The sequence below is a fragment of the Bactrocera latifrons genome, unplaced genomic scaffold, assembly GCF_001853355.1.
Source record: "Bactrocera latifrons isolate USDA-ARS-PBARC rearing strain unplaced genomic scaffold, ASM185335v1 scaffold_256, whole genome shotgun sequence".
In the NCBI taxonomy this organism is placed as follows: domain Eukaryota; kingdom Metazoa; phylum Arthropoda; class Insecta; order Diptera; family Tephritidae; genus Bactrocera; species Bactrocera latifrons.
This window is the reverse complement of record NW_017536141.1, coordinates 22,262-48,806: the sequence shown is the minus strand read 5'-3', so window position 1 is coordinate 48,806 and position 26,545 is coordinate 22,262. Positions and strand designations below refer to the sequence as shown.

At 35.0% G+C, this 26,545-nt stretch overlaps 2 protein-coding genes and 1 long non-coding RNA gene across 7 annotated transcripts in view; 1 reads left to right on the top strand and 2 right to left on the bottom strand.

Moving 5' to 3' along the window:
- Nucleotides 1-21,292, bottom strand: part of LOC108969539 (ubiquitin-conjugating enzyme E2 Q2) — a 23,954-nt gene extending 2,662 nt beyond the window's left edge. Inside the window, exons 1-5 of one of the 5 annotated variants that reach the window (XM_018934322.1) lie at nt 20,291-21,290; nt 19,842-20,195; nt 3,334-3,450; nt 2,740-3,003; nt 2,599-2,673 (exon numbers count right to left, since the gene is read on the bottom strand). In XM_018934322.1, the coding sequence (XP_018789867.1) occupies nt 2,599-2,673; nt 2,740-3,003; nt 3,334-3,450; nt 19,842-20,003 (618 nt within the window). In that variant the 5' untranslated portion in view covers nt 20,004-20,195; nt 20,291-21,290. Of the gene's footprint in view, nt 1-2,598; nt 2,674-2,739; nt 3,004-3,333; nt 3,451-19,841 lie in introns of all 5 variants that reach the window. The other 4 variants (XM_018934323.1, XM_018934325.1, XM_018934324.1 and 1 more) reach the window with 4 other exon arrangements.
- LOC108969541 lies at nt 3,417-4,919 on the top strand. The gene is made up of 2 exons (XR_001993397.1): nt 3,417-3,503; nt 4,444-4,919. It is a non-coding gene; the product is annotated as an uncharacterized LOC108969541 (long non-coding RNA).
- An 823-nt stretch (nt 21,293-22,115) lies between the features above and the next one.
- On the bottom strand, nt 22,116-26,191 carry LOC108969544 (hypoxia up-regulated protein 1). The gene is made up of 3 exons (XM_018934329.1): nt 26,025-26,191; nt 25,427-25,895; nt 22,116-25,335 (listed from the first exon to the last, which is right to left on the bottom strand). The coding sequence occupies exons 2-3, from the start codon at nt 25,816-25,818 to the stop codon at nt 22,848-22,850; spliced, it is 2,880 nt and encodes a 959-aa protein (XP_018789874.1). The 5' UTR covers nt 25,819-25,895; nt 26,025-26,191; the 3' UTR covers nt 22,116-22,847.
- Between the last annotated feature and the right edge of the window lie 354 nt (nt 26,192-26,545).

Sequence of the window (26,545 nt, the reverse complement as noted above, 5' to 3'; positions counted from 1 at the left end):
GATTTCAACTCTACTCGTCACCCTGATCACTTTGGTATATATAACCCTATATCTGACTCTTTTAGTTTTAGGACTTACAAACAACCGTGTGAACAAAACTATAATACTCTCTTTAGCAACTTTGTTGCGAGAGTATAAAAACGTAGTTTTCGGTAGATTAGTTTAAATATTTATTAAACATTGAAAAACACGAAACAAAATAACATACATATATGAACACTAATGACACTTTTGTTTTGGATAATTAATTAAACGGCTTTTATGTTATTCTGCCTCTCTTTTTAAGAACCAGCAGTAATTTTTTATAGCTTTTAAGCCACTAACTTTTAAATCTTGGTGGAACCACTATCTCTGTTCCTCAGTATAACTTCCATAAATGATCCGAGATTACCCTATCTGATACTCATATTTGCTCTTACAGCCTTAAAGTTTGATAGCATATTTTGCACAAGAATTTAGTGGTAACTCCCCTATACCTAAGAAATTTTCTACTACCAACACAAAACGTATCCAAGTTTCACCGGAACAATCATTAACTTTAATGGCTTTAACGGCCAATAAAGAAATCCTTGTAGGCTAAACCTCTAGTTTTCAATAAAGTTGCTTTGCTCTACTGTTGGGTATTTCATATTCCATTTTGTCCATCCAGTAAACAAGTTTTTATCGTTTTCGTGTTTTGGAAAAAAAAAAACAATAACACGACTGTATGTGGTAATTGATTTGGTTGATTCTGATAATTTTCATCGTAATCATTGTCCATTTAAAAAAAATAAATGTAGAGTAGAAGTTTATACTGGTGGATTTCTGTGAATTTGCTCACGATAATTTTGAAATGTTAATAGGCCGACGGGGCTTTTTATTTTTGTTAGATATTTTGTAAAAGTGTACTTTTTAGGGATTTCTAAAACTATATTTATTAATACGGTGCGATTGTCTCATTTGCTCTCATACAAAGATTGTGTAAGGAAAATGTTTAATTCCGGTATTCTTTATAAGATTATATTGAATCTGTTCATTTAAAGTGGGTCAAAATCGAGTCCAAATGAGTCTGTCTTAAACATGTACATATATAACAGGTGAAGCTAATAAAAGTCATAAAAAGAAAGTCCGTTTTTAAAACAGCTTGGTCTATGAAATCAAAACGATCCTGTTTCATCACATTATGGATAAATTGTAAAGGTAACATTAGACCATAAAATAAAATTCAATTGCTGTATATTACTCACTAGAAAACAACATAACTGTTATTATTTTTGATAATATAATAAAATAGAATTGGGTTAGACAAAGTCTAATATCATATAATAGCTAAACGTTCTTATTGGCAAAATGAATCAGCTTTGTAGAAAATTATAATGCACTGGTTATAAAAATATTATAAACTTATTGTTTTAATGCATAGTAGGTACTACCGATAAAAAGAAAACGATTTCAGTAAAGGGAGGAGACTGATTTATATTCAGACGTTGGGATATGGCGAAGCTACTCAGCTATTCTACAAATATTCTCAATCTCTTTTATAGTCACTTTTAGCATAGTCAATTATATGTTATTCGTTAGCAGACATCCTCGTATTTGCTGATTTGCTAAAGATACAAAGTACATACAAGGTATGTTGCAAAGTAAATAGGACTTAAAAAAAATATAGTTTTTTCGATCAATCAAGTTATTTTACACAAAATAGTCTCCTTCTGCTTCAATACAGCTTTTTGCACGGTCCAAAAGCATGTCGAACGGGTGTTTTAGCTGGTTGGCCGGTATGGCCGCCAGTATGTCGATGCAAGCCTTTTGAATGGCCTCTGTGTCAGCATAACGCTTTCCTTTCATGGACAAATAAAATTTTCCGAAAAGGAAGAAGTCGCACGGTGCCATATCAGGTGAATATGGGGAGTGGTTAATAAAATGTGATTTTTGGTAACATAATCGGTCACAAGTGTCGATCAGAATGTTGGTTTCTGAGCAATTTTTGGTCATTAGTCAATTTGTGCGGAACAAACCGTACACACACCTTTCTTTAGCCCAAATGTTCGGTCAAAATGCGATAAATCGATGTTTTGGAGATTTTCAATACCATTTCCATGAATTTCAATGATGATTTCGGCTGATTTTTGATGAATTCACGCACAGTTTCGATGGAATTTCCGTTGACCATGGATTTTGTTTGGGCCACATGCTAATCGTCATTTATGTCCTCACGATCACATTGGAAACGTTGAAACCACTCGTGCACTCTGCTACGCGATGATCGCCATAAACTTGTTTCATTAATTGAAACGTTTCGGTAAAAGTTTTACCAATTTTAAAACTAAATTTAATGTTGGCTCTTTGTTCGAAGCTCATTTTCACACCGATAACACAAACATACTGACACTTAAAACGCAATAACTTCACTTTCAAACGATGAAATGTCATTAAACTCTCACTGGACAATCGATAAAGATAGCAGATTCTAACACACCAATAGACATATAGATGGCGCCACCAGGCGGCGCTACATTCAAAAAGTCCTATTTACTTCGGAACAAAATGTATATATGTATATAATGTATAGAAATACATGTGTATATACTTATACTGATACATATAAATTCAACTCACCTTTAAATAGTCTTGTCTTTGACTTTGTCGTAGTCTTTCTAATGTGGCCAGATGTTCCACTTCCATTTCATCCTTCTGCCCAACAAAAAAGTCAGTAAAGTGCATTCATGTAAATATTTTATTGTATTTGTGTAAAATTACCTCAACTTTATTCGCGCTGCGTCCGTCGTCCATTTCCAATGGTAGATCCTCGTCGCCCTCACTCTCCTGTTCGCTTTCGCATATAAGATCTTCTACATCATCTTGATCCGAATCGATGTCCTCGATCTGATGCTGCGCTGCCGGCTGCTGATGCAATGGTGACGCACTTGGGGGTGGCAATTGAAACGGTATTGTGAGGTTATCGATATCGGGTGGCAGTGGGACATTGTGCAGGCGGCACAGTTCACGTAGTAATATGCCAACCTACGGACGAACCAAGAAACAAGGGTAAACAACAGGTGCATAAATTCATTACAAAAGCGTCAAGCGACGAGTACACCAAACTGATAAAACAAACAAACAAACGCACGAATTAAATAAGAAAAAGTAGATTAAACACCAACGCAATAATGTTGATTTTGCTGTTAGACTATTACTAATGGACTCTACTCTATATTCTACACACTACATACAAGCATATTTATATGTTTGTGTATATAAAATCATTTGCTTTGCCGGTGGTACAGCTGTGACCATGATGTTTAACTAGGCGATAGTGGTGGTCGGTGTAAATTCGCTACAAAGTTCACTCACCTGATTTATAACATGATTATCACGTCCATTCGTATTGCTAAGTATTTGTACGGCATTTGTTACGCTCGTCTCTTCACTCTCTGCAAACCAAACGGGCGGCGAGGATGGATACGTTTCCTGAAAATAAGCAAAAAGAGGATATAAATCATTAAAAATTATATATTAATTAGGTAAGCGAAAAGTAAAAGTCATTGTGATAGCATAATAAAAATATCTCCAGTGTGTGAAGTTATGTGATGTTATTATCAATATTCACACCATAAATTTAAGTACCAACTCCGAATCTGAAATGTGTGTGAAAAGAAGGTGAATTTTTCGCACTGTACTGTTTTGAGCTGTATTCAATTTGTATTTTATAAAATATTGATACATGTGTAATAGCCTATTTTTTATGTATTGTGCATTATGATTTGCAATAAATATAGGGTTTTTCAATAAGAGCGCTACAGCATTTCTTTTTTTTTTATAACTCAAATACGGTTTAGGATATCAATGAAATTCTTTGTTTCTGTGAAAGTGCATTCGATTCCATTATGTATGGAACTCGATTTCTTTTGCATGGCCACCACGGGTACGCTTGCCAGAACCCAATTTTTGACGGTTTTCAAGCATAAATCAGCCGATACTGCTGCAATTTCACGTTCGATATTCGTACAAAGGTCATACAATTGATGTAGCGCCAGAGGAAATAGTCTAACGGCGACAAATCGCACGACTGGGGCTTATTTAGTACGTATGAATGTATTTTTACAGGAATAAAGAAGTTTATTGATATCTGAAACCGCTTGTTTTATTAAAAAAAAAATTTTGTAGCGCTCTTATCGAAAAATCCGCTCTTTTCAACATACATACAGTTATGGAACATATTTTTTTGTTTTCTAATTTTTTCATATTTCATGAAAAAAAAGCAAGAACTTTGAGAAAAGCATGAATCGAAAGCCAAAATCCGCGCAAATATGGGTGTTGAAGTGAGCTTATCTACTATGAGTAAGAGTGCTAACGAATGCTGCATATTTGAAACATTTTTTCAACAAAAAACTACCGAAAATAAGCATGATTACATTTTGCATATGGCCTTAAAGTCTGATTGAAACTATGTTGTATTTTCAGAACAACAAACAAATTTTGGAAGGGTCGATTATTATTTCTAAGATCTGCGGAAGGAGGAACATAAGCTGTAACGACTACATAGTCATACGTGCGGTGTGAGCATATTTGGAGCCATCTTCTAATAAGGTATGTGCGAACTGCAAAATTCGCACTGTCCGGATATTTATGAATAGGATTGAATAACAGAAGGCGATTTAATGAAGTGGGTACCTTACGCATCAATGGAATAGAAGTGCTGTGTGGAGTCTGACCTGCAGTATTTCACTAAAGAGGAATTATAAATTATATTGAAAATTGTACGAATCGCTACCCAATCGGGTAAATCATTCTTAGCAAGGCGGGATTGCTCATTATTAAATAATATACAGAAGTTTAAATTAGCTAATACAAATTATAAAATGTGCTATGAAATGTAACCTAACTTTAAACCTTTTATTGTAATGCTACTATTAAAAATATGGTAAAAAGATAAAGTACACTCAACTCTTTTTTTACATGGTTTCTTTTGACACGGATTAGAAGTAACACGGTTGAAAAAAAAAAAATTTAGTACGGTTTCAAAACCACTGTCTTGTAATTATGTTTGTATTTACCACACTTTGTACCATTGCACCATTATTGAAATGGACATTCATAGTAGTAACTGGGAAATCCACTTATTCGATATTACCTACAGATTTTGTCGCATGATATTTACATTGCTGAAATGGATATCTCCAGAAATGATATCGACTTTAGTCCAGTTCGCCGCAAACAATTGCGCTTGTTATCAAGTAGCGACGAATAATTATGTAGCTATGTAAATATTTTTTCCTTATTTCTATTCTAACTTTTCTGTTTTTAATTCTGAATTAACAGATTTCTCGTTTCGTTTTTTGCTTGCTCTACCAATTTTTCACCTGTATGAATTATGCATTTTAAGTTGTAATGCTCAATAAAATGCCATATGAACATACAATTTGTATGCATATCTGAAATTTTATAGATTTCAACATTTTTTACACGGTATTTCGAAGTAAATATAGTTCTTTATTTCATCATACATAGTTTTCAGATTACATGGAACGTATCTCCCATTTTACTGAAGGAAACGCCTCTTTTTTACACTGTTTTTTCACTTATTTCGTATAAATAAAGAGTTGGGTGTGCTAATTGTTATTTTATTTGGTATTAAAATTATTCATTAATAATCGCTAATAATTTTAGAATTGTAGCTTTATTAGTTTCGAAGTGTGCTATCCTGATGAAGCGCAGTAAACATACTGTGTATAGTATAGCAATAATAACAGTAATTTGGACAAAGGGCGTGGCTATAAATCGACTTTCATCAAATTCAACGTCTGAGATAGCGGCAGTGATTTTTGAAATATTTACATAAATGGGGAATTAATTATTTTACTTTTGCACAAAATTTCAAAACTCCATTGCCTGTCCCAAATTAAAATTTTGTATTTTAACTTGTGACTTGGGCAATCAATGCTGGTTTGCAAGGTATCTCATGCGGTTGAGAAAAAATTATAATTGTACGATTCATTCGCAAATTGTGAGGTCAAGAAAATAAATATGTATAAATGGTCAGCGTGACGAGCTGAGTCGATTTAGCATATACATACATATGTACACTCGGCGAAAAGAAGCTCAATAGCTCAAGATACATATTGTCCTAAGTTAAACATTTTTCTTTGAGAGTCAGACACTTTTATTTAGTTCATGTTCCACGCATTTTTATATAAACAAAAAAACATAACATATATAACAAAATATATAGTTTAAAACTTGTTTCAGTGAAAAATGTAAATACACACACATAACAAACCCCAGACTAAAAATTTGTTATGGACAATAATCTAAATTTTGAACAAGGTATTTACTTACATATTTTATGTTTTAAATGATCTTTATTTAGCAATAGAATGCATAATAAATCAAAATAACATTTTTTGGACAACAATTTTCTTATTTTTTGGAGAACCCCCCTCCCTCCTACTAATAACCTCGGCTATTCGTTTAGGCATGGGTTCAAACAAATATTTAAGATAATTTTTGTTAATTTCTTCATTTCACACAGCTTCAATAATTTTTTCCATTTCTTTTAGACTTTTGGGACGCTTTTCTTTTATCCTTTTGCCATATAATGCCAGAAGTTGTCAATTGGATTGAGTCTGGACTGTTTTCTGGCCACGTGAGAGACTCAATTCTATAGAACTCTTTTTGTTTTGTTACCTGTAAGTGTTTGTAATGAATTACTGAAAAATGTATTTCAATATTTTTATGCTTTAGTTATCGTTGTGGTTCTGTGGAAAAGGGCTGAATCGTCCAGAAAATAAACTTTTACTGTATGTTCGGACAGCTGTTCAATAGTTGGCAAAACGCCTTGTCTAAAAATTCCAATGTATTTTTCGGAATTCACAGATATTTTTGGAATAATAAGCTACCCAACACCAAACTCGGTTATAGCCCCCCACTCCATTAAATAGGGAGAATACTTTACGCTCCAATTCCCTACGACGCACTGTGGCATTTCCGTCGGGTCCATATAAATTCCCAACGTTAAAATGGTTCATCGCTTACATTTACCTTTGAAAAATGCTTCGAAGAAAATTCTATTTAGAATTCTTCGATACTTGGTAATGCATATAAGTAAGCTATGCAGTTAAATTCTACAGTGTTCATATTTACCATCAAGAAGTTCATGTACTTACAAAACAATATGGAAACAACAAATACAAGTTGATGAAATAAAATTTATAAGTAATTATTTCCATTATTTCGTCAAATCGTCAAGCAGAAGAAAATTTGCAGAAAGTTGGTTGTGTTTAAGTGGCCTGCTATTTTAATTAAATATTTTGTTTAATTTTGCGTTTAAGCTCTGAATAAAAAAAAAAAGAATATACTCGAAAATGCATATGAGAAGATTAATTAAAAATGAACAAAGTTAAACACTTTAATGCGTTACTATTTGGTAAGTTTTACATGTTTTTATCATTGAAGGAAATTTATAATTACATACAGTTTAAAATTTTTTTGGAAAATGTGTAAAGTAGAAGGCTTCACCAAATCGGAGTATGCTCACGACATCGCCAAAGGCCGTTTCTTTAAATATCGTAGCTTAAAAGAAAACCATTCCTTCCTTAAATACTTATTTTCATAACGAAATATACATATACATGCACTTTCATACATAAAGCAAAATTCTTCGTTTATCGTTAAATGTAATATCTTAAAAATATTTTCTGAAAATTTCGTGTTGATCCGATAATTAGTTTTTGAGTTATTCGACAAATAATAAAGGGAGAGATCGGGCACTTCAAAGCGCTAGTGTGAAACTTTAAACGCGTTTTTCTCAAAACTATGTTTTTTGAATTGGTGACAACTGTAACTCGAAAACCGCTCAGCAGATTTTAATGAAATTTATACAGCTTTTAAAATACATAATAAACTAAGGCCTGATCGAAGGATTTTTTTTTTCAAAAGGTAAAATTTTTTAAGACCAATGAAGTGCTGATTTTTTCCCAAAAGATATTAAAAAATTTCTGAGGCCGCCATTTTGTTAATTTTTGAAAAAAAAAACTCCTTCGTTCAGGCCCGAGTTTATCTATTTATAAAACTAATTTTTTTTTATTCGACTGATTTTAGATGAATCTCCAAGTAGTTATAGTTGCCACCCCAAGTACCGGTTTTTGGAACTAGGTCAACACAAACAACTATAACTTTGGAAATTTAATTTTTTTTTTTGAAATTTTCGTGACTTTAATGCAAAAAAAACTGAAAATTTTAATTTTTTCGTGCCTCTGACTACCCCTAACCCCTTAATACACAAAGCAGCTGGACACTATTCACTCATGGTTTGAAGTAAAAATTGTAAATCGTGCGAAAACCCATTTTTCGAAATATTTATCTTCTAGGTTGGTATGACTGTCAGTAACTATGTGCCAAATGTCACATCAAAATAATTATTAGTTTAAGCTTGTCTTTCTGAAGTACAGAAAGTCATGACATGACAAGATTGATATTATTCAACCAAGAAGTTACACTAAATTTTGTGTGCGGAATCAATTTTCTGGTGCCAATTCAGAATGTTGGAAAAGGCCGTCGGTGATAATCGTTGTCGCGACAAGGACTGAGACAATAGGTCCTAGTGGCATTTGCTACAGTGGCCTTATAGAGGGGCGCAAGTTTGGTGTGGGATTCGTGGTGGGAGAGAGACTCCGTCGCCGAGTACTATCATTCATTCCGGTGAATGAATGTCTAGCCACAATCGGCATCAAAGCGGGGTTTTTCAACATATTGCTGATTTGCGCTCACGCCCCGACGGAAGAGAAGGACGTGTGACCAAAGATACCTATTATGAGCGCTCGGGGCACGAAAATATGCCCCCGTCACGATGTCAAAATCATGCTTGGCGACTTTAACGGCAGTTTGGGCAAAGAAGGTATCTTTGGCAAGACGGTCGGTAAATTCTGCATCCACGAGGAAACATCCCCAAATGCGTTGAGGCTGATCGACTCGCCGGGTCTCGAAATATGGTTATATGTAGTACTAGATTCCAGCATAAGAAAACACATCAAGTTACCTGGCTGCCTCCGGATCGAAAAACCACCAACCAGATCGGTCATGTTGTGATAGACGGAAGACACGACTCCAGTGTTTTAGATGTGCGTGCGCTCCGAGGTCCTAACATCGACTCGGACCACTATCTTGCTGCAGCCAAGATTCGCACCCGTCTCTGTGCAGCAAAAAAAGCACGCCAACTAACACAAGGAAGGTTCGGCGTCGAGAAGCTGCAATCGCAACAGACAGCCGAACGATTTTCTACCCGACTGGCATTCCTGCTCTCTGGCACTCGTCAACAACTCGGTATAAGRGAACTGTGGGAGGGCATTTCAAACTCCTTACGTACTACAGCTGCATCCGAAACCATTGGATTTCGGAAAATGCAAAGGAACAGCTGGTACGACGAGGAGTACCGTGTTGCAGAGATGGGATAAATACCGAGAGTTGAAGAGGGAAGCGAAACGCATTTGAAGACAGAAAAAGAAAGAGGCCGAAAAACGTGAGTATGAAGAGCTTGATAAGCTGGTCGACAGGGGTAATGCTCGAAAATTCTACGAAAAGATGCGGCGTCTAACTGAAGGTTTAAAGAGCGGGGCATACTCTTGTAGAACCCCCAAAAGTGATCTAGTGACCGTTGCCCGCAGCATACTTTAATTATGGAGGGAACACTTCTCCAGCCTGCTGAATGGCAGTGAACGCACAACGCCCAATCGCTGAAGATTGCCCGACCATGAAGAAGTACGAATAGCAATTACCCGTCTGAAGAACAACAAAGCAAAGGGAGCCGATGGATTACCGACCGAGCTATTCAAACTCTCACAAGTGCCCTCTCACAATCTGCGCCGTGCGCCGTTGGATAAGCCCCCTTAACATCGCGTATAAGGTTGTATCAAGCGTATTATGTGAAAGATTAAAGCCCACCGTCAACAAACTAATCGGTCCTTATTAGTGTGGTTTTAGACCTGGAAAATCAACAACGGACCAGATATTCGACACACACTACCTCTTCGTCGATTTCAAAGCTTCTTTCGACAGCACAAAAACGAGCTGCCGCGATGTCTGAATTTGGTATCCCCGCAAAACTAATACGGCTGTGTAAACTGACGTTGAGCAACACCAAAAGCTCTGTCAGAATCGGGAAGGACCTCTCCGAGATTTCCGATAGTTTCGTATATTTGGGAGCCAGTGTAAACACCACCAACAATGTCAGCCTGGAAATCCAACGCAGGATATCTCTTGCCAACAGGTGCTACTTCAGACTGTCCTTAAACGTTGTCCTTAAATTACAAAATTCCAGATATAAAACAAGAAAACACGTTAACTTCGGTTGCACCGAAGCTAAATACCCTTCACAGGCGCATTTCTGTTAGTTACTGTGTGTTCAGTTTGTATGGAAGCTACATATTATATTATTATATGCTTAGTAATCCGTTCTGAACAATTTTTTTGGAGATTACATTGYTRTCTTAGAAAATAATATATACCAAATTTCGCGAATATATCTTGTCAAATGTGAAAGTTGTCCATACAAGAACTTGATTCCGATCGTTCAGTTTGTATGGCAGCTATATGCTATAATTAACCGATCTGAACAATTTCTTCGTAGATTACATTGTTGAATTAGAAAATAATATATACCAAATTTCGTGAAAATATCCTGTCAAATGTGAAAGTTGTCTTTAGAAGAACTTGATTCCGATCGTTCAGTTTGTATGGCAGCTATATGCTTTAGTTAACCGATCTGAACAATTTCTTCGTAGATGACATTGTTGCCTTAGAAAACAATATATACCAAATTTCATGAAAATATCTTGTCAAATGTGAAAGTTGTCTATACAAGAACTTGATTCCGATCGTTCAGTTTGTATGGCAGCTATATGCTATAGTTAACCGATCTGAACAATTTCTTCACAGATTACATTGTTGCCTTAGAAAATAATATATACCAAATTTCGTGAATATATCTTGTCAAATGTGAAAGTTTTCCATACAAGCATTTGATTCCAATCGTTCAGTTTGTATGGCAGCAATATGTTAAGGTGGTCCGATATCGACAGTTCCGACAAATGAGAAGCTTCTTGAAGAGAAAATGACGTCTGCAAAATTTCAAAACGATATCTTGAAAACTGAGGGACTAGTTCGTATATATACAAACATGGCTAAATCGACTCAGCTCGATATACTGATCATTTATATATGTATATACTTTGTTGGGTCGTCGACGCTTCCTTCTGGGTGTTACAAACTTCGTGACAAACTTAATATACCCTGTTGAGGGTGTAAAAATTAAAAAGCACCACACTTATACTTCGTATACGAGAATGTATAAAAGTATTAAATTATGCAATTATGTTCAAAAACTATAGTTCAAATTTATAAACGAGGCTAAGTATATACTAAAAATTCAGATGGAACATGGTGCTTTGCATTTTGGGGCAGGAATGAGGGCACACACAAAACCAGACCAGACCAAGGGAAAAACAAAAGTAAAAAACCTGCAAAGTAATTTAACCTTTTATTGGAGCATTGAACTGGACCGAGGCAGAAAGTGCAACGAATCATAATTTATTAAACGCCTCAACACAAAAACAAAAGCCACTACAACAATAAAGGCTGTAAGAAGCAGCGAAAAAAAAATAACGCAACACATCTGGCGAGAATATTAACTGTAAAAGACGAGCGAAAAACACCATACTAAGAGAAACAACATGTAAATAACACCCACAAAAAGAACGTAGCACACATGCATTGAAACAATCCATAAAGGCCTACAAGGAAGGGGTAAATAGAGTAAGTTGGAAGATTATGTACGTTTGGATATAAATATGTATGTACATATATATATTTAAAAATGCTGGTACGATTTACAGTTAGCATCAGGGACATGTAAAGGATAACCTAAAATGTAGACAATGTCACCTTTTGTTGCTTATGTGTAAATCGATGCGTAAAGGCCTGCATTGTTATAGAAGTCGCAAAAATTAAAAACAATAAAAAGCAGCCTACAAAAGTCTGTAACCAGTGAAGCAGTGAGAGATTGAGGTTTCGGGTCAGACTGAATGTGCTGCGCATAGATATCATACAACTAACGAAAAAGGTGCAATGTCAAGGAGCGTTAGCAACAGACACAGCCGTGTAGCAGAAAGATAGAACAATGAAGTCTATAGGACAAATCCAAGAAATTAACGGGTAAAATAATGTTTAGTGGGACGTTTTATTATAATTCCATCTCATAATAAATATGTACATGCATGCATACATATGTACATATATGTATGTATGTATATGAAACTATCCATATATCCATACTGAGAGATCCGGCAACTAGTTGCTGTAGCTATGACTTAAAAATACAGCGAAAATATTATTTACAAATTAAGCCAAAAATTGTATTGTCGGGATTGTACTTGAGGCACAAAGGTTTGAATATGATTGCTATGTATAATTAATTGACATTGACAAAATAATTTTCCATTTGGTATTTTACGGAAATTATAATATACATACATATTTATAAACTATCATCTTTTTTTTAATTTGGATCAAACTGGAGACAGTATATAATATATACAAATATGAATAAAAAAAAAATATATATATATATACATACATTAATATAGATAGATTTGCCTATGTATGAATATAAATACATAAAGACGAATACAACGCATGAACGCAGAGGGTTCCTTGCAAATATTTTATTCTTAGTGTTCATGCGTGCTTTACTTCTTATATACTTAACTACTTGACTACAGATGTTCGATTAATTGTTTTTAATTAATTGCGTGTTTAGGTCTGGACACAGAAATAGCACGGTAGGTCGGTAGCCTTCACACTTTAAGCTTCGTGCTTTGGATCATTGTCGTGCATAAAAATCCAATTCACTGGCATCGCTTCCAAATTTAAGTATGCAAATTGGTCCATTCTGCCATCTATCCTTACCAATGAACAAACACCGTAACAGGAAAACGCTCCGCCATGCTTAACAATTTTGTAGTGTATCTGGAGTTTTACGCTTGGTACCTGGGACGATGGACAAATGACTTTCAATCCCATCCGATACGGTTCACCTTAAATTCATTGCCCGACAGAACCCTTTTAAAAAAATTTGACGCTTTTTTCTAAATGTTTTTAGGAACGTCCAGCCGTGCTCTTATGTTTTATTTTGTTTTTTTGGACAGGTGTGTATTTTTTTTTACTCATTCGTCCATACAACTAACCATCATTTAGACGTCTTCGTACAAGTCTACTGGATACGTTAAGCTCAAATTCGTTGTTTATTTTCGCCATAATCTCTCGGGATGATTTAAAAGAATCAGCCTTGCTTTGCCTGATGATGGCTCTATAATTAAATTCCGTTGTTTCACCTCCAGTAGTTTTGCGGTTTTTTTTTTTATTTTTGATCAAATTTGGATCACTTTTAACCCTTTCGATCCGAAAAGTCGTTGAAGTAAATAAAACATGTTTCGCATAATCAATCTAGATAACAGGCATAGTAAAAACGTATTTTCCGCTAAAAAAAAGGGGTTCAATGCATCAGAGGCGGACCTCCCGGGTTGGGACAAATATGTCCCGACAGTATTTTTGAATGGGACATATAACTGGTTTTTATATGAAAACTAGTTTTATTTGTAATACAATACACATTTTCGATAAACACAAGTAAAATAAAATAAATTTGAAATGAAAAATGTTTGAAAATTAGTATTTATTTATGATAAGGTGCAAAACAATTCCTGCAGCGAGGATTCTGACATTGTTGTTAGTATTGTTTTTACGATTATCTAATCCCCTAATCTTTTGCGTTGTCGTCGAGATCATCTAACGGGAGGCCCAGGAAACGTGCAGTTTCGACGGAGTCAGACCAAAGAGAGGAGGGTTTGTAGGGCATGCAAAGAGGTGGCCAGTATCATGTGAGGACTCGTTGCATGCAGGACATACGAGTAAGGACCTTTTGATGCTCCTGGGAGGCGGTTTCGCTCCAAGCAGATGGCTGCAAGGGTGATTCCTTCGGAAACATCTCTAAGGCCGATTGCTTTGTAAGTTGCCAACAACGTTTCTTTGTCTTTTCCCCATGTGCTGCCGGCTAGCGACTTAAGGATCTTGTTGCGACTCTGTACTTTGGCGATAATCGCGGTCGTATGAGGAGAGAAGGAGCATAGACTATCGAAGGTTACGCCTAAAATCTTAGGGTTATTGACAGTCGGAATTTTGACGCCATCGAATTATTAAGCTGAAGTCTATACTACTTCGTCCAGTTCGTGAATATGGTTGCTGTGGATTTGGTGGGGGAAAGTGTGAGGTTTCGTGCAGTGAGGAATCGAGAAAGGTCGGAGAGGTAGTTGTTTACCTTCGAACACATGCCATCAATTCCATTGCCCGACGTCATTATCGTACAGTCATCGGCGTACGAGGTTATGGAAACCCCCTTTGGTGGTTGCGGGAGTTTCGAGATGTAGAAGTTAAACAGTAGCGGGGAGAGGACACCACCCTGCRGAACCCCCTGTTTAATTCTTCTCAGTTTAGATGTTTCACCTCGAAATAGTACGGATGACTGACGAGCGTTCAGATAATTCATGGTCCACCCCTTTAGTCCTGGAGGGAGCGTAGTTTTTTCGATGTCCTGCAGTAGCGTTGTGTGGTTGACTAAGTCAAAAGCTTTTGGCAAGTCCAACGCTACGAGGATCGTTCTCTCACAGGGTGGTTTCTAGTTGAAGCCACGAATTATCTGAGCGTTTATGACGCTAAGTGCTGTGGTGGTACTGTGCATTTTACGGAGTCCATGCTGGTGGCTGGCTAGGCTCAGGTGGTGAGTGATAGTCGGCAGTAGCAATGCCTCAAGTGTCTTCACTACTGGGGAGAGGAGAGTTATCGGRCGATAAGATTCCCCTTTGCTGGCGGGTTTCCAAGGTTTCTAACATTCTTCGCAAATTGTTTTTGCACGCCTCTCCTTTTTGTGTTCTGCGCAGCTAGCACAACGCCTCCGATTGCGAATTTGCCCAGCGACTATTTTTCTTTTTCTAACAAATATATAACTGCGACGAACAGATGCCTTCTTCTTTTCCTCTTCAATCATGTTCTCAGCCAAAACGATCATAAAATCAATGAGTGGGGTTTGTCTTCGTCCCAGTTAAGAAATAATTACCCAAGAATTTCCAACAGACGTCATAATAAGTCTATAAAAAACTCTGGTATGCACTTTCCATCCTTCAACATCAAAATCGAGATTTCAGGCACTCCAACATGCCTTCAGTATAGAATAGTTTATTTGGAATTCGAAGGCTGCTCAAAGTTTTTCTTGGAACAAAAGTCACAGTGGGTGGGTGCAGACCAAATAATTGAGGTATTCTGAAAAATGTGTGCAGAATTTATTTCGCGTAAGTTATGTATATCTACATCCTCGTCTTGATGATCAATGTGCTCAGCATCACTGCTTTCAGTAGTAGACTCCTCACGATCTGTAGGCTTATAAATATTCATCACTACTAACGCTCGAAAAGTCATTGACATTGTTAGTCTGTACAAAAGTTACAAAATTATTAATTGATTTAAAATGTTGTCAATAAATGTGTGCGCGGGATCCTGACTGAGACATTTTTAGGCAAAAAAAAAATACTGATGGAACACAAACTTATACTTACCAAAAATTACAAAAATACGATAAAATATGAGTACCCAGCAACTTCATAATATGTCAAGAACACAGGCACAACTATTTATTAAGGTTTCAGCTTTAGAAACAGTAAAGACTGCAAATTATAAAATACGCATCCAACCATTTGCTCTGTTTTGGCAAATGAACACGTGTTTACTATTTAAAATATCATGAATGCAAACAAATATCGTTAAGAATACTATAAGCTACGAAATGGGACTAATTTAACCACTTATTTTCTACGCTAGGTATCTTTGAAAATACACCGGGACACATTCATACATATGTACGGCCCGTTCGAATCGAAAGGGTTAACAAAAATTATTGCGTTGCATATAATTTTATTCAAACAACTAATAGTATCAGCAATCTTAGTTGAATTTTTGCGTTTTTTTTTTGTGTTCAAATATTTTTTCAGAGTACAATCGACATTTCTGCCCACTTTTAAAATATGTTAATTTTTTTTTTATATATATGTGACCTGGTCTACGGAAAGGGGGCTTAGGTGTCAAAAAATCTTAGTTGATCCGGATGGAAGATGAGATGCTTTTTCACGTGATAGAATCCAAAAAGGCATAAACTAGTTTTCGCACGTTAGCTCCCTTTTCGTAGACCAGGTCACATATAGTTAAAACAGCGTATTTTTTGCACGATTGCTAATTAATAATGAATATTTGTACAAATAATTAAAAGTGTGCTATTTCATTGTTCAATCAAATTTCGTTATTTCCGAGTGATAGGAGTAACAACAAAAAAGTAAGCATGATAACGGCATACGCTTGCCGTTATAAGTTGTGGAATTCAAGCCATACACTAAAGTGAAAAAATTTTTAAGATTTATTTATTTAATAAATTTGAAAACTTATTTTGAAAGTGTATTATTCCTCTGTCCATGACTGTAGATGGTACTACTAATATTAAATCCATATGATTTTTAGTCAGTCCCTACCTTTGAAGAATCCGTGTACAAATTGGCACCTATCAAACTATTAGTTTATGAGATGTAGCATTTTAGATGAAGCTACTTATATTAAAATCCAAAAAATGGGTTAAAAGGAATTTAGTATGCATTGCTATTTTGGAAAAAATACTGTTAAAGCAAGGTTTGCGTTTATTAACATTTTTTGAACTCTGCACCAGGGAATCAATCGTTGAAAAGTGGTTTGCTAAATTTGAACGAAGCGAAATGACCACCGAAGCGAAATGACAACCCACGACAGTTGGGTCTACGTAACCGGAACGGACTCGGATTTTATCCGACCAAGGACTGTCAACTCGCCAGTTTTCTGCCGCTACAACAACAACAACCAGCCGATGAAGGCAGTGGACAAAATTAATAAAATTAATACTCACCGATCCAAACGGGGTTAGATCGCCGAAAAAACAGTCCTTGCCCGGATAAAATCCGGGAAGCTTCTACCGACAAAAACATCAAAAAGTCCCCAAAATAAGTTCAGATGCGCGTAAAGTGAAGTTGTTCGAGGGAGCTTCGACTCTAAAGATATTAAAAGAACGTATTGAAAATATGTATATTGTAAATGAATAATTCTCAGTCAGTGAGTGGACTGCGCATGACGAATCGACCCCAAAGCGTGGAAAGACAAAAAAGTCGGTTGGACAAGTTATGGAATCAATGTTTTGGGACTTGATATAATATTCATCGACTTTCTTCTAAAGGGAAAATGCAGCATTATTGTAGCTCTTGAAGGACAATTGCTAAAAAACGGCTATATTTGAAGAAGAATAAAGTGCTGTTTCTAATGTCACTAATCAATGAATACACTATCAAAACTTCTTAAATTGGACTTCAATTTTTTTCTGCATCCATTGTATTCTCTAAATTTGGCCCTCTGTGACATTTTCATTTTTCAGAAATAAAGAGAATGCTCGTTGTAAAAAAAAAACAACAATGGAGAGCCAATCACAAAAACTGAGGCTATGTTACTGCACAGATAATGTAAGCAATTTTTTATAAAGGTAGCTCGACTTTTTATTCTGTAATTGGTATGGGTTTAACTTTTAGAAGGCCATTCAGTGAAATTAAGTAAGTAAGGTATTGATTGATATCCTGTGAAGGAAATGAAATGTCATTCTGATTTAGTTCAGCGCTTCGTTCTGTGTAATTAGACTAATTTTTTATATTCTGGTGTCACATAGAAAAACTCCCTAAGGAACAAACACCTTAAACCCATTACTAACCTGGTAAGATTTTAATTTGAATTCCGTCTGGTACACCTAGATGTTTGTGTTTTTTTGACCTGAGGTATATAACTTTGATTTCGCAATGACGGGACAGTCGAGAAAAATCGCATGGAGAAAGAGCACTCTTCCTGCGAGATATTTCCATGCTAATGATAGCAAAGCGGAAAACTCCATCCTATGAACCTCTTTAACCTTACAATTTCTCGAACTGTCTGCTTAGACTAGAACTAATATGTAATGCACGGTAGCTAAGATCAAGGTGTCTCTATTGCTACTTTAATAGCTTCTTCACCAAACTTCCGTGAGCTTATCCTTAATAAAGCTCATTCCTTTCTCCTTCAGTGGGACTCCCATTCCTAAACCTCAATGTCTTGACAACATTGTAAACCCAGTATTTATGTTTTCAATATTCAACATTTTTCAATAGGGTAACACTCCGACAGAAAAAAGGGTTGACGCAATACAGAATAATATAGTATATTACAATCAAATAGCACTTCTTATATTAACTTTTACCCGTGAAGATTAAAAATTAATTGAATGGCCTTTGTAAGTTTTTGCATGTTTCCGCCACAAACTCCTACTAAAAATGAAATATCTCGGGAACTAGTCTATTTAAACAATTCAGTTTTAAATAAAAGGTGAGATTATAAAAAATGTATATTTGCTTACTAGAAAATTTAAAAATTTGGTTGAAAATTAAATAAATAAACATTGTGTTTAAAATTTGGATTTTTTGGTTTAAATATAAAATGACGTATTTTAACTATTTCGTCTGCAAAGTTTTTTTAAATCGATGAAATACGAAAATTCTCTTTAGTCTAATATATGTATGTAATATGAGCTCAAACTGAATTAATAATAATGTAAATAAAATAAATCAATTTCCAATAATTCAAGCTCCAACATTCCAAGATGTTGATGCCATAACTTGTTATTGCAATGATCAAAAGGGGTTATATTTTTAGATGTTCCAAAATCTTATTCCAGGCCGTCATAAAAGTGAAAATAGAATAAATTTTTTAATAAAGTAGTTCCATTCACACTTCAACACACATTTGCAATAGGTCTTGGGCTGTTCAATTTTCACAACGCCACAAGTACCTCTATGGTCATGGGCAGGTTGATTCCCAGAGTCATCAATTGAAGGGGGAAAACTTTAGTATCTATAATCACGGGATTTCGGGAATAAAATGAGTATGATCGGATAGAGGAGATTCTCAAGATCAAAAATATATATAGTTATAGCCGCGGGATAACTACCACTATTTGAAGTACGTATTTTTCAGTTTATTTTGAATTTTTATGTCCACTGACACTTTATATTTTATGTATAGTGCAAAAATAGTTTTATATTAAACTTAAATTAAAAACGTCTAAAGGGTTGCAGTCTCAAATAATCAATTTTTGTAAATGAACTAAAACAAATAAAGAAAATATATTTTACACAAAAAAGAAAAAAGGATTTTTGCAGTTGTCTATTGGAACAAATCTTTTTATTACCTACCACTGGGGTGCGACAAGTTTTTTTTTAGCTTAAAACACCTTTTGGCGTTGGCGGAAAGAACCCTGGTCGGTGCAATACCGGGGTATTTCAAGTTTGTTTTAGTCTAAAACCTTTTGCGTAAGCGGTCGGACGCGCTTCAAAAAAATAGCTCTAGTATTGAAATTATAATTTTTTTTTCACTTATTTTTATTCGATTACAAAATATAGTAGCATTAATTTTTTGCTTGTTTGTAAACATTTTCTTATTGTATGAATAAAAGGATTTCAACGAAAGTTAAATATGGAATTAAAAATATTTTTGCACTATTTCATTTATAAACAAATGTGTCGGACCGAGCTAGCGAGGTGTTATAAATCGGAAAACACGCATATTAAATAGTTGTATTGAACTTTAAATGCAAATACTATCTAAATAAAAAAAAACAAGTTAGCAGCAACTATATGCATATATATATAGTACAAATATACTATACTACTTACCGTAATATTTGCGTGAATATCATATCGCTTGCCATTTTTGCCAATGAAGCGACATGTCAATTCGTCGACACTGGAATTCAGTATCTGAAAGCGCTCGTGGTTTTTGTTAAATATTTTTTCCAGTGTTTTTATTTCCAATTTTAATGTGTTCAAACAAGCCATCTCGAAACTGTCAGCGTCAGAGTGTGCACGTTTACCTCGTGTTGTGCAATTCAGTTGGATATACCAACTATAGACTTTGAAATACACCACTAAGGGGGGTGCCAGAGACACTCCTTTCCGCTAAAACTCTTCGTCTACTGTTTATTGGTGTTGTCTTGAATCTAGATGATGATATTTCAGCTGATGCTGAAACTATAGACACTTAGTTTGCTTTTCTTTCATAGCTTTTAATTGGTATTTATAAATATAATGTTTGGTTTATATTTTCTTATAAATTGTAAACGCACTGACTACTGATGCTGCGAAGCTCGTGTATTTTCGCTTCTCGAGTATTACGCAGTGTACCTTTGACGATTCGATTTGCGCCGACGAAACGAAAGCATAAATCTGTTGCCAAATTCAAGCAAGAAGGAACGCAGCAGCGGGATCCACTGAAAATACGGGTGTAAAGGGCATTCAGGTACACTGCACTTTTTCACCAAAACCGTAACTGTCGTCACAAGCAACGTCAGCGTCAACCTTAGCGCTTGTATCTCTGTCGACTGCGCAGTAAGAGTCGTTTGAAATCGTTGTTTCAGGTAAAATTGGGGCGGATTTCACTTTTAAATGTATTTTTTTCTATTTTTTTTATTTTAATCACATAAAAACACTAAAATTTACAAATATTTCACACTTTTCGTAAATTATAAATTTTCCTATTTTTCTAAAATAATTTTATATTCGCTTATAGTTCCATTTAGTAATTTGGATAATACAAGCACATTTGACTTTTTCTGGCCATAAAATTGTATAAAGCGAATTTAATAAAACAAGAACTCAAAATCGACCACTAGAGTACGAAAGTATAAGAAACGATAAACGACGACATGAAATGTACATTGTGACAATAGGGGAAAATTGCAATGAAGAAATCGAAGTGAATCGAAGGAAATTACTGAGCATCAACTTGGAATTGGCCACATTGGTCTACCAATCCCTTCACACTGCAATACCGCTTACGATGTCTCTTAACCAGACTCCCAACATCTATCTCTCACGTACGGGATYCTATTTCCATTGTTCATACACTTTTTATATATCTTTTATTTCTATATTTCTTCACCAATTGAAATTCGAAGTTCTATTAAAATTAAATTAACATATTTTTCTGAAAAAGCTTTTCATAGTTAATTATCCACACACGCAAACAAAGTTTCTATTTATAAGAGCACATAAGATTCACAAATCTGTGAAAATTAACCAAACCGAAAAATCACTTTCGCCAACAAATATAAGAAGCAAAGTGAAAGAAGGAAGACAAAAAATTACCAAAAGGAGAATACGAAGACGACAACTGCGACGCAACTTCGGCCTTACCATATTGAAGAATTACTATTTCCCTTCTTTAAAAGAAAAACTTCATTTGTTTTTTATTTTATTTTAAAGCTTATTACTAAAAAAATGTTTGAAATACATTATCTTTTTATAATAATTTTAAATATATAATCTTTTTTTACTAGATCAATATGTTATATGATGCACTGTTCGTTATAATTAAAGAAATTTTGCAGGGCTATGACTATGACCAACCATGTAGTTGCCCAACAGCTCTACCATAGATTTCTGTTAGTTTTTATGCGGTGCTTAAGGTCCAATTGAAAATTCGAAACAAAACTCTTGTGTTCGAGCAATCGTTCATACCAAAGGTCTTATGAATTTCATGGTGTATACAAGTCGCTTTTGGTGCAACTTTTTCCATGGATTGACCTCCTGGGAAAGTCACGTTGCAATAGTAATACGGCAACATTGATGAATTATTTTTTCATTGGTGATATTTTATGACTTTTTCAACAATGTTCCATAGAAGTAAAGCAGAGAATAACAACTGCAGTTTTATTAATTGTGACAATTCCATTATAAATAGTTTATATCATTATATGTAATAGAATGGTGACTTAAAAATTATATCAACATGTCTTAATTAAAGTGTTAATTATCACGAAACTTTATTTCATTTTTAAATTAATATATTATCTTTAAACTTTCTGATAGGGTTACCACCTCGAAAAACTTTTAAATTCCGCCCAAATTTTTTCAAATGTTGACCGTTTTTAATTAAAAAAATATAATCTATTTTGTTTTTGAAAATATTAAATACATAATAAATTCGGTAGTAAGTATATATTGAAAAAGTTCTCCATAAATGAACATACAATCCGCCACTATTGACCTGGAAGCTTTTCAAATCCAAGCATGAAATTGAACTTTTAATATTTATATATTTTAAGACCTTCCAGTTCAATTAAAATTGCAGATTTATCGTTTTGTATGTAAACATATTTTTAAATTTGTTGCTATAAACATATAATTGAAAATAAATTATTGTAATTCAAATTACAAAATGGTCTAAAAGTATTCATAAATTTCTACATATATTTCTCCCATTCTGAACAATAATTTTATAATAACTTAGAAACATAGCACGTACAGTGTCTATTGGATATAAAAATTAAACTAAATTTGCTTTTTATGTTTCATAGTGTACAGACTTTCTTCATATAAAATAGCACAGATGACTATCTTTTGATGTTATCTGTAGTGACAGGCGAGTTTAAGAAGATATTTAAGATACATTTTAGAAATACGTAAACAATCTAGCTTAGTTGTAGAGATACGTCTATTTTGACATTTTAAACAGATTTGGGGTGGAATGGAAAATGCTTACTTTGTTTCTTTATAATAAATTGTAAAGTGCTGTAGACTAAAAAGTTGTTGAGTTTGATGCAGTCATTCACTTAGCATTATTAGACCTGCAATTGGTCTCTATATATATGAACTATCACATACTGTTCAGCTCTCAAACTCTTACAAATCGGAGCGCGGAGTGTGTTCTTCCGCATTTGGCGGTTTTTCTGTTGTCTTATCTTCCTTATCTTCGGTCTGATCTACTTTCTCATTGACTGTGTTTTCAGATTCAGATTCAGGTTCTTCCTCTTTTGTTTGTTCTTCATTACTGGCACCAGACGTACTCTCCTCTTCACCATTTTTCTCGTAGGTTTCAGTTTTGTTGTCTTTTTTAGTTTTTTTAGTTGGCTTTACTTTCGGCTTCCAGATTTTTAGTTTGTTAACCATATATTTTACCTCGCGGTCAAGTAGTGACATTTTATCGGTAATGTCTTTAACTGTCAAGCGAACTTCATCATGGCGTTGTAGTTGCTGTTGAGCCTTGTTTTCAGATTTCTTCCAGTCACTGGTTTCGCCTATCACTTTGCTGAGTGTTTCGATTTCGACTTGTGTGAATACATCTTTCTCAGGATTTGATTCTTTGGTTAAATTTTTAGCACTGTCAAGAAATTTCTTTGCGCCATCAATCATACTATCCAGTGCCTTTAGTGCTTCTGGACGTTCTGAGTGCTCCCAATGACGTGAAAAGAAGACATTTGTAAGTTTTTTTAACTCTTTTAATCGTTCCTCATACATTTCCGGCGTGGGATTTTCATGATCCTCATAAAGCCAATCGGATATTGTCGAGCACAATTCAAGAATTTTTTCTTTTTCTTCTGACGAAGCACAAGAAGCATACTCTTCTTCGTCTAATTTTTGTTGTATTTCAATTACATGTGATTCAAGTGCATTCAAAGCCGACTCTAAGCGGTTGCGGATGGATTCAGCAGCATTTATTGACGACAATTTTGCTACAGATTTTTCATATGAATCACCTGTTAGGGGGATGGTGACGAGTTGTGTTATTTTATGTTCCACAGGCTCTTTAATCGTAACTAATTTAATAGTGGCATTTTTAACACTTTTGTCTTTTTCGTTGTCTAATTTAATTTCCTCAGTTTTATTGTCGCTTGGAGAATCTTTTTCACTCTTCTTCTCAGCTGTTTCACCTTTAGATTCTTTAGGATCTAGCTTTTCAGCATCTTCGCCCTCACTGTTTTCTGTGTCTTTTGCATCATCTTTTGAGAAAAGTTTGCTTATGGTGCTGCCAAGTTTAGCTAATGTTCCTTCGTCTTCCTTTTGTTTTTCATAAACATATTCCACACCAGCACAATGAAATATGCCTGAATCATCTAACGTAAAGTAAGCCTTAATACCCTTAGATTCAATTACATCATTTTGGTGTTTCTCAATCAGTTCCTTCACTTTTTCCAATTCCACGCGAGATATGTTCAATGAACCAATATAGGAAATTTCTTGAGCAGATAAATGACTTAAGTCGCCATAATGAACATTAAAGTCGAAGTCTTCTGTATGCTTATTGAAAGTAATAACTTTTTTCTGCGGATAAGAGTTCATTTGGCTAAAGAGTACACGCTTTACTTGGCGCACTGCGCTGCCATCACCAGGATCGCGTTCGAAAGTAACTTGAATTGGGAATATAACAGCGTCCTTTACAATGAATTTTTTTACTTTGAATCCAGTAGCTAAATCTGCTGCTTTGTATACTGCTCCCATAGTTGCGGCCTCGTCAGCATTTAAGCTCTTACCCAAATCTTGTTTAATGGCTTGCTTTAGGATTTCTTGAACTTTAGGTACACGTGTACCACCACCAAAAATTATAACTTGGGAAATAGTATCCAAGGAAAGTCCTGAGGCGGAGAGAGCTTGTTCAAGTGGTTTCACAACTCTTGGCCATAAATCTGCACCGAGTTCCTCTAACTTTTCACGAGTTACTTGCAGTTTAAAATCTAGATCTTCTAGTAAATTCTCTATTTGAGCAAAATGATCATTATTCGCTGAAAGAACATTCTTAACACGGCCCGCCTCTTTGAATAGTTTGGCAAGTGCACGTGGGCTAGTTGTTACATCAGTCTCTGTTTTCTTCATGGCATTGAATTCAGCAGCTAAATAGTCACGAAGACGAAGTTGAAGCTCTAGTCCACCCAAAGTGCGATCGTAACCCACACCTAACACCTGTATAACCGGATTCGTTTCTTTTGTTAATTTGTCCTTCATTAACTGATAACTGACCACGGCTGCCGATGTTTTGTATGCCCCCATGTCGTAAAAAATAAAGTATTGCGCAGTCTCATTAATTTCTGCCCGGTGAAATACTCCATAGTTAAGGGCCACTGCAGTATAGTCATTGATCAGTTGCAAAACTTTTAGATTAGCCAATTCAGCAGCAGTCAAGAAAGCTTCACGTTCTGCCTGTCCAAAATACCCGGGAACCGTAAGAACGCATTCGGTTATAATCTGAGATGTGGATTCCTGTGCGAACTCCTTAGCTTTAACAAGTATTTGCGCAATTAACTCTTCAACAGAAAACTGCTCTGAATCACTTTTTCTAAAAATTACTGTGTTGCGCTCGGGATCCCCTATAATTTCATAATAAGGGAAACGTTTCCTATAAATAAAAAATTTTAAAATATAATTCATTGTAGACTTCTAATAGAATATCCATAATTTTTAATTACTTTACTTCGTAATTTACCCACCTGTACAAATCAACAATTGGATTATCTATTGTCTTCCCTAACAAATCGAGTAAATAGCCATAAGCTGCAGCGGGTTCACGTATGCCGACAGTCATACCATCTTCACCAAATGTACGTATACCATCACGAAATGCTAATAACGCCGGTGTTTTACGTTTCGATTCTTTATTAAGCGCAATTTCCATTGGTACGCCGGCAGAGACTACGCCAACTTTCATCCATTCTGTTCCTAGATCAACAGACATTACAGCCGCAGCATTGATGCCAGATATGTGGCTGCTAGCCAATACCAGCAGGCAGGCGGTTAAAAATAAGTGTAAAATATATGTTAATGACGTGGTACTCCGCTGTCGGTTTGCAGTATCATTTTTGATACTTGTGTCGGTTAACATATTGACTTCTTGCCGGTGCTTACGTATACTCAGTAGGAAAATTCTGTGTATTCTTAAGTTTTTCACCAGCTGGCTAACTATCTCGTTGATTTACCATAATTTACAATAAGTATTTTTTTGACAGCAGGCAGGACATAAAAACATGTAAGGTTGGATTCAAAAATTAAAAAAACGAGAAAATATTTTATTAATTTTATTGAAGTTACCTTTTAATTTTTTTATTCAAATATTCAATACTGAAAATCTCGTAATAAGGAAGTTTACACCAGTAAATACTAGAACTTTCACAACTTTTATACCAACTGATATCTATGAGCAAAATGACAGCGGCTGAAATACCTGACGTGTTCCAAAGATGTTTTATTTTCAGCTGAGTTTACCGCTTTCTATAAAAGCAGAGTTGCTAAATTATTCTCTAATCAGATAATAGAGTTTATTTGACAATATGGGGTTTCACAATAAATTTGTTCATTTCACTTTGGGTTTATTAGGTAGTATCCTACATTTTTCTTTTATTATAAAAAAAAATATTTGAGAAATAACGTTAAAGAAATTATGGCACGAATCCGATTAGGGTTGTGTTTAGTATCGCGCCGGTTAATTTTGGCTCACCGTATCTAAATGAGAGAACCAAATGGAAAATTTTAAACACGCATGTATGCTTAAATTATCGAACTTTGTTTTAAAATATATTTTATAAAAATCGGTTCACAAATTTTTCCACAAA

Excerpts from the sequence above, each read along its gene's own strand:
- LOC108969544 (XM_018934329.1), bottom strand. The coding sequence starts at position 25,818 with ATGTTAACCGACACAAGTATCAAAAATGATACTGCAAACCGACAGCGG. Across the intron at positions 25,336-25,426 it reads CCAATTGTTGATTTGTACAG|GAAACGTTTCCCTTATTATG; the intron begins GTGGGTAAATTA and ends TTTTATTTATAG.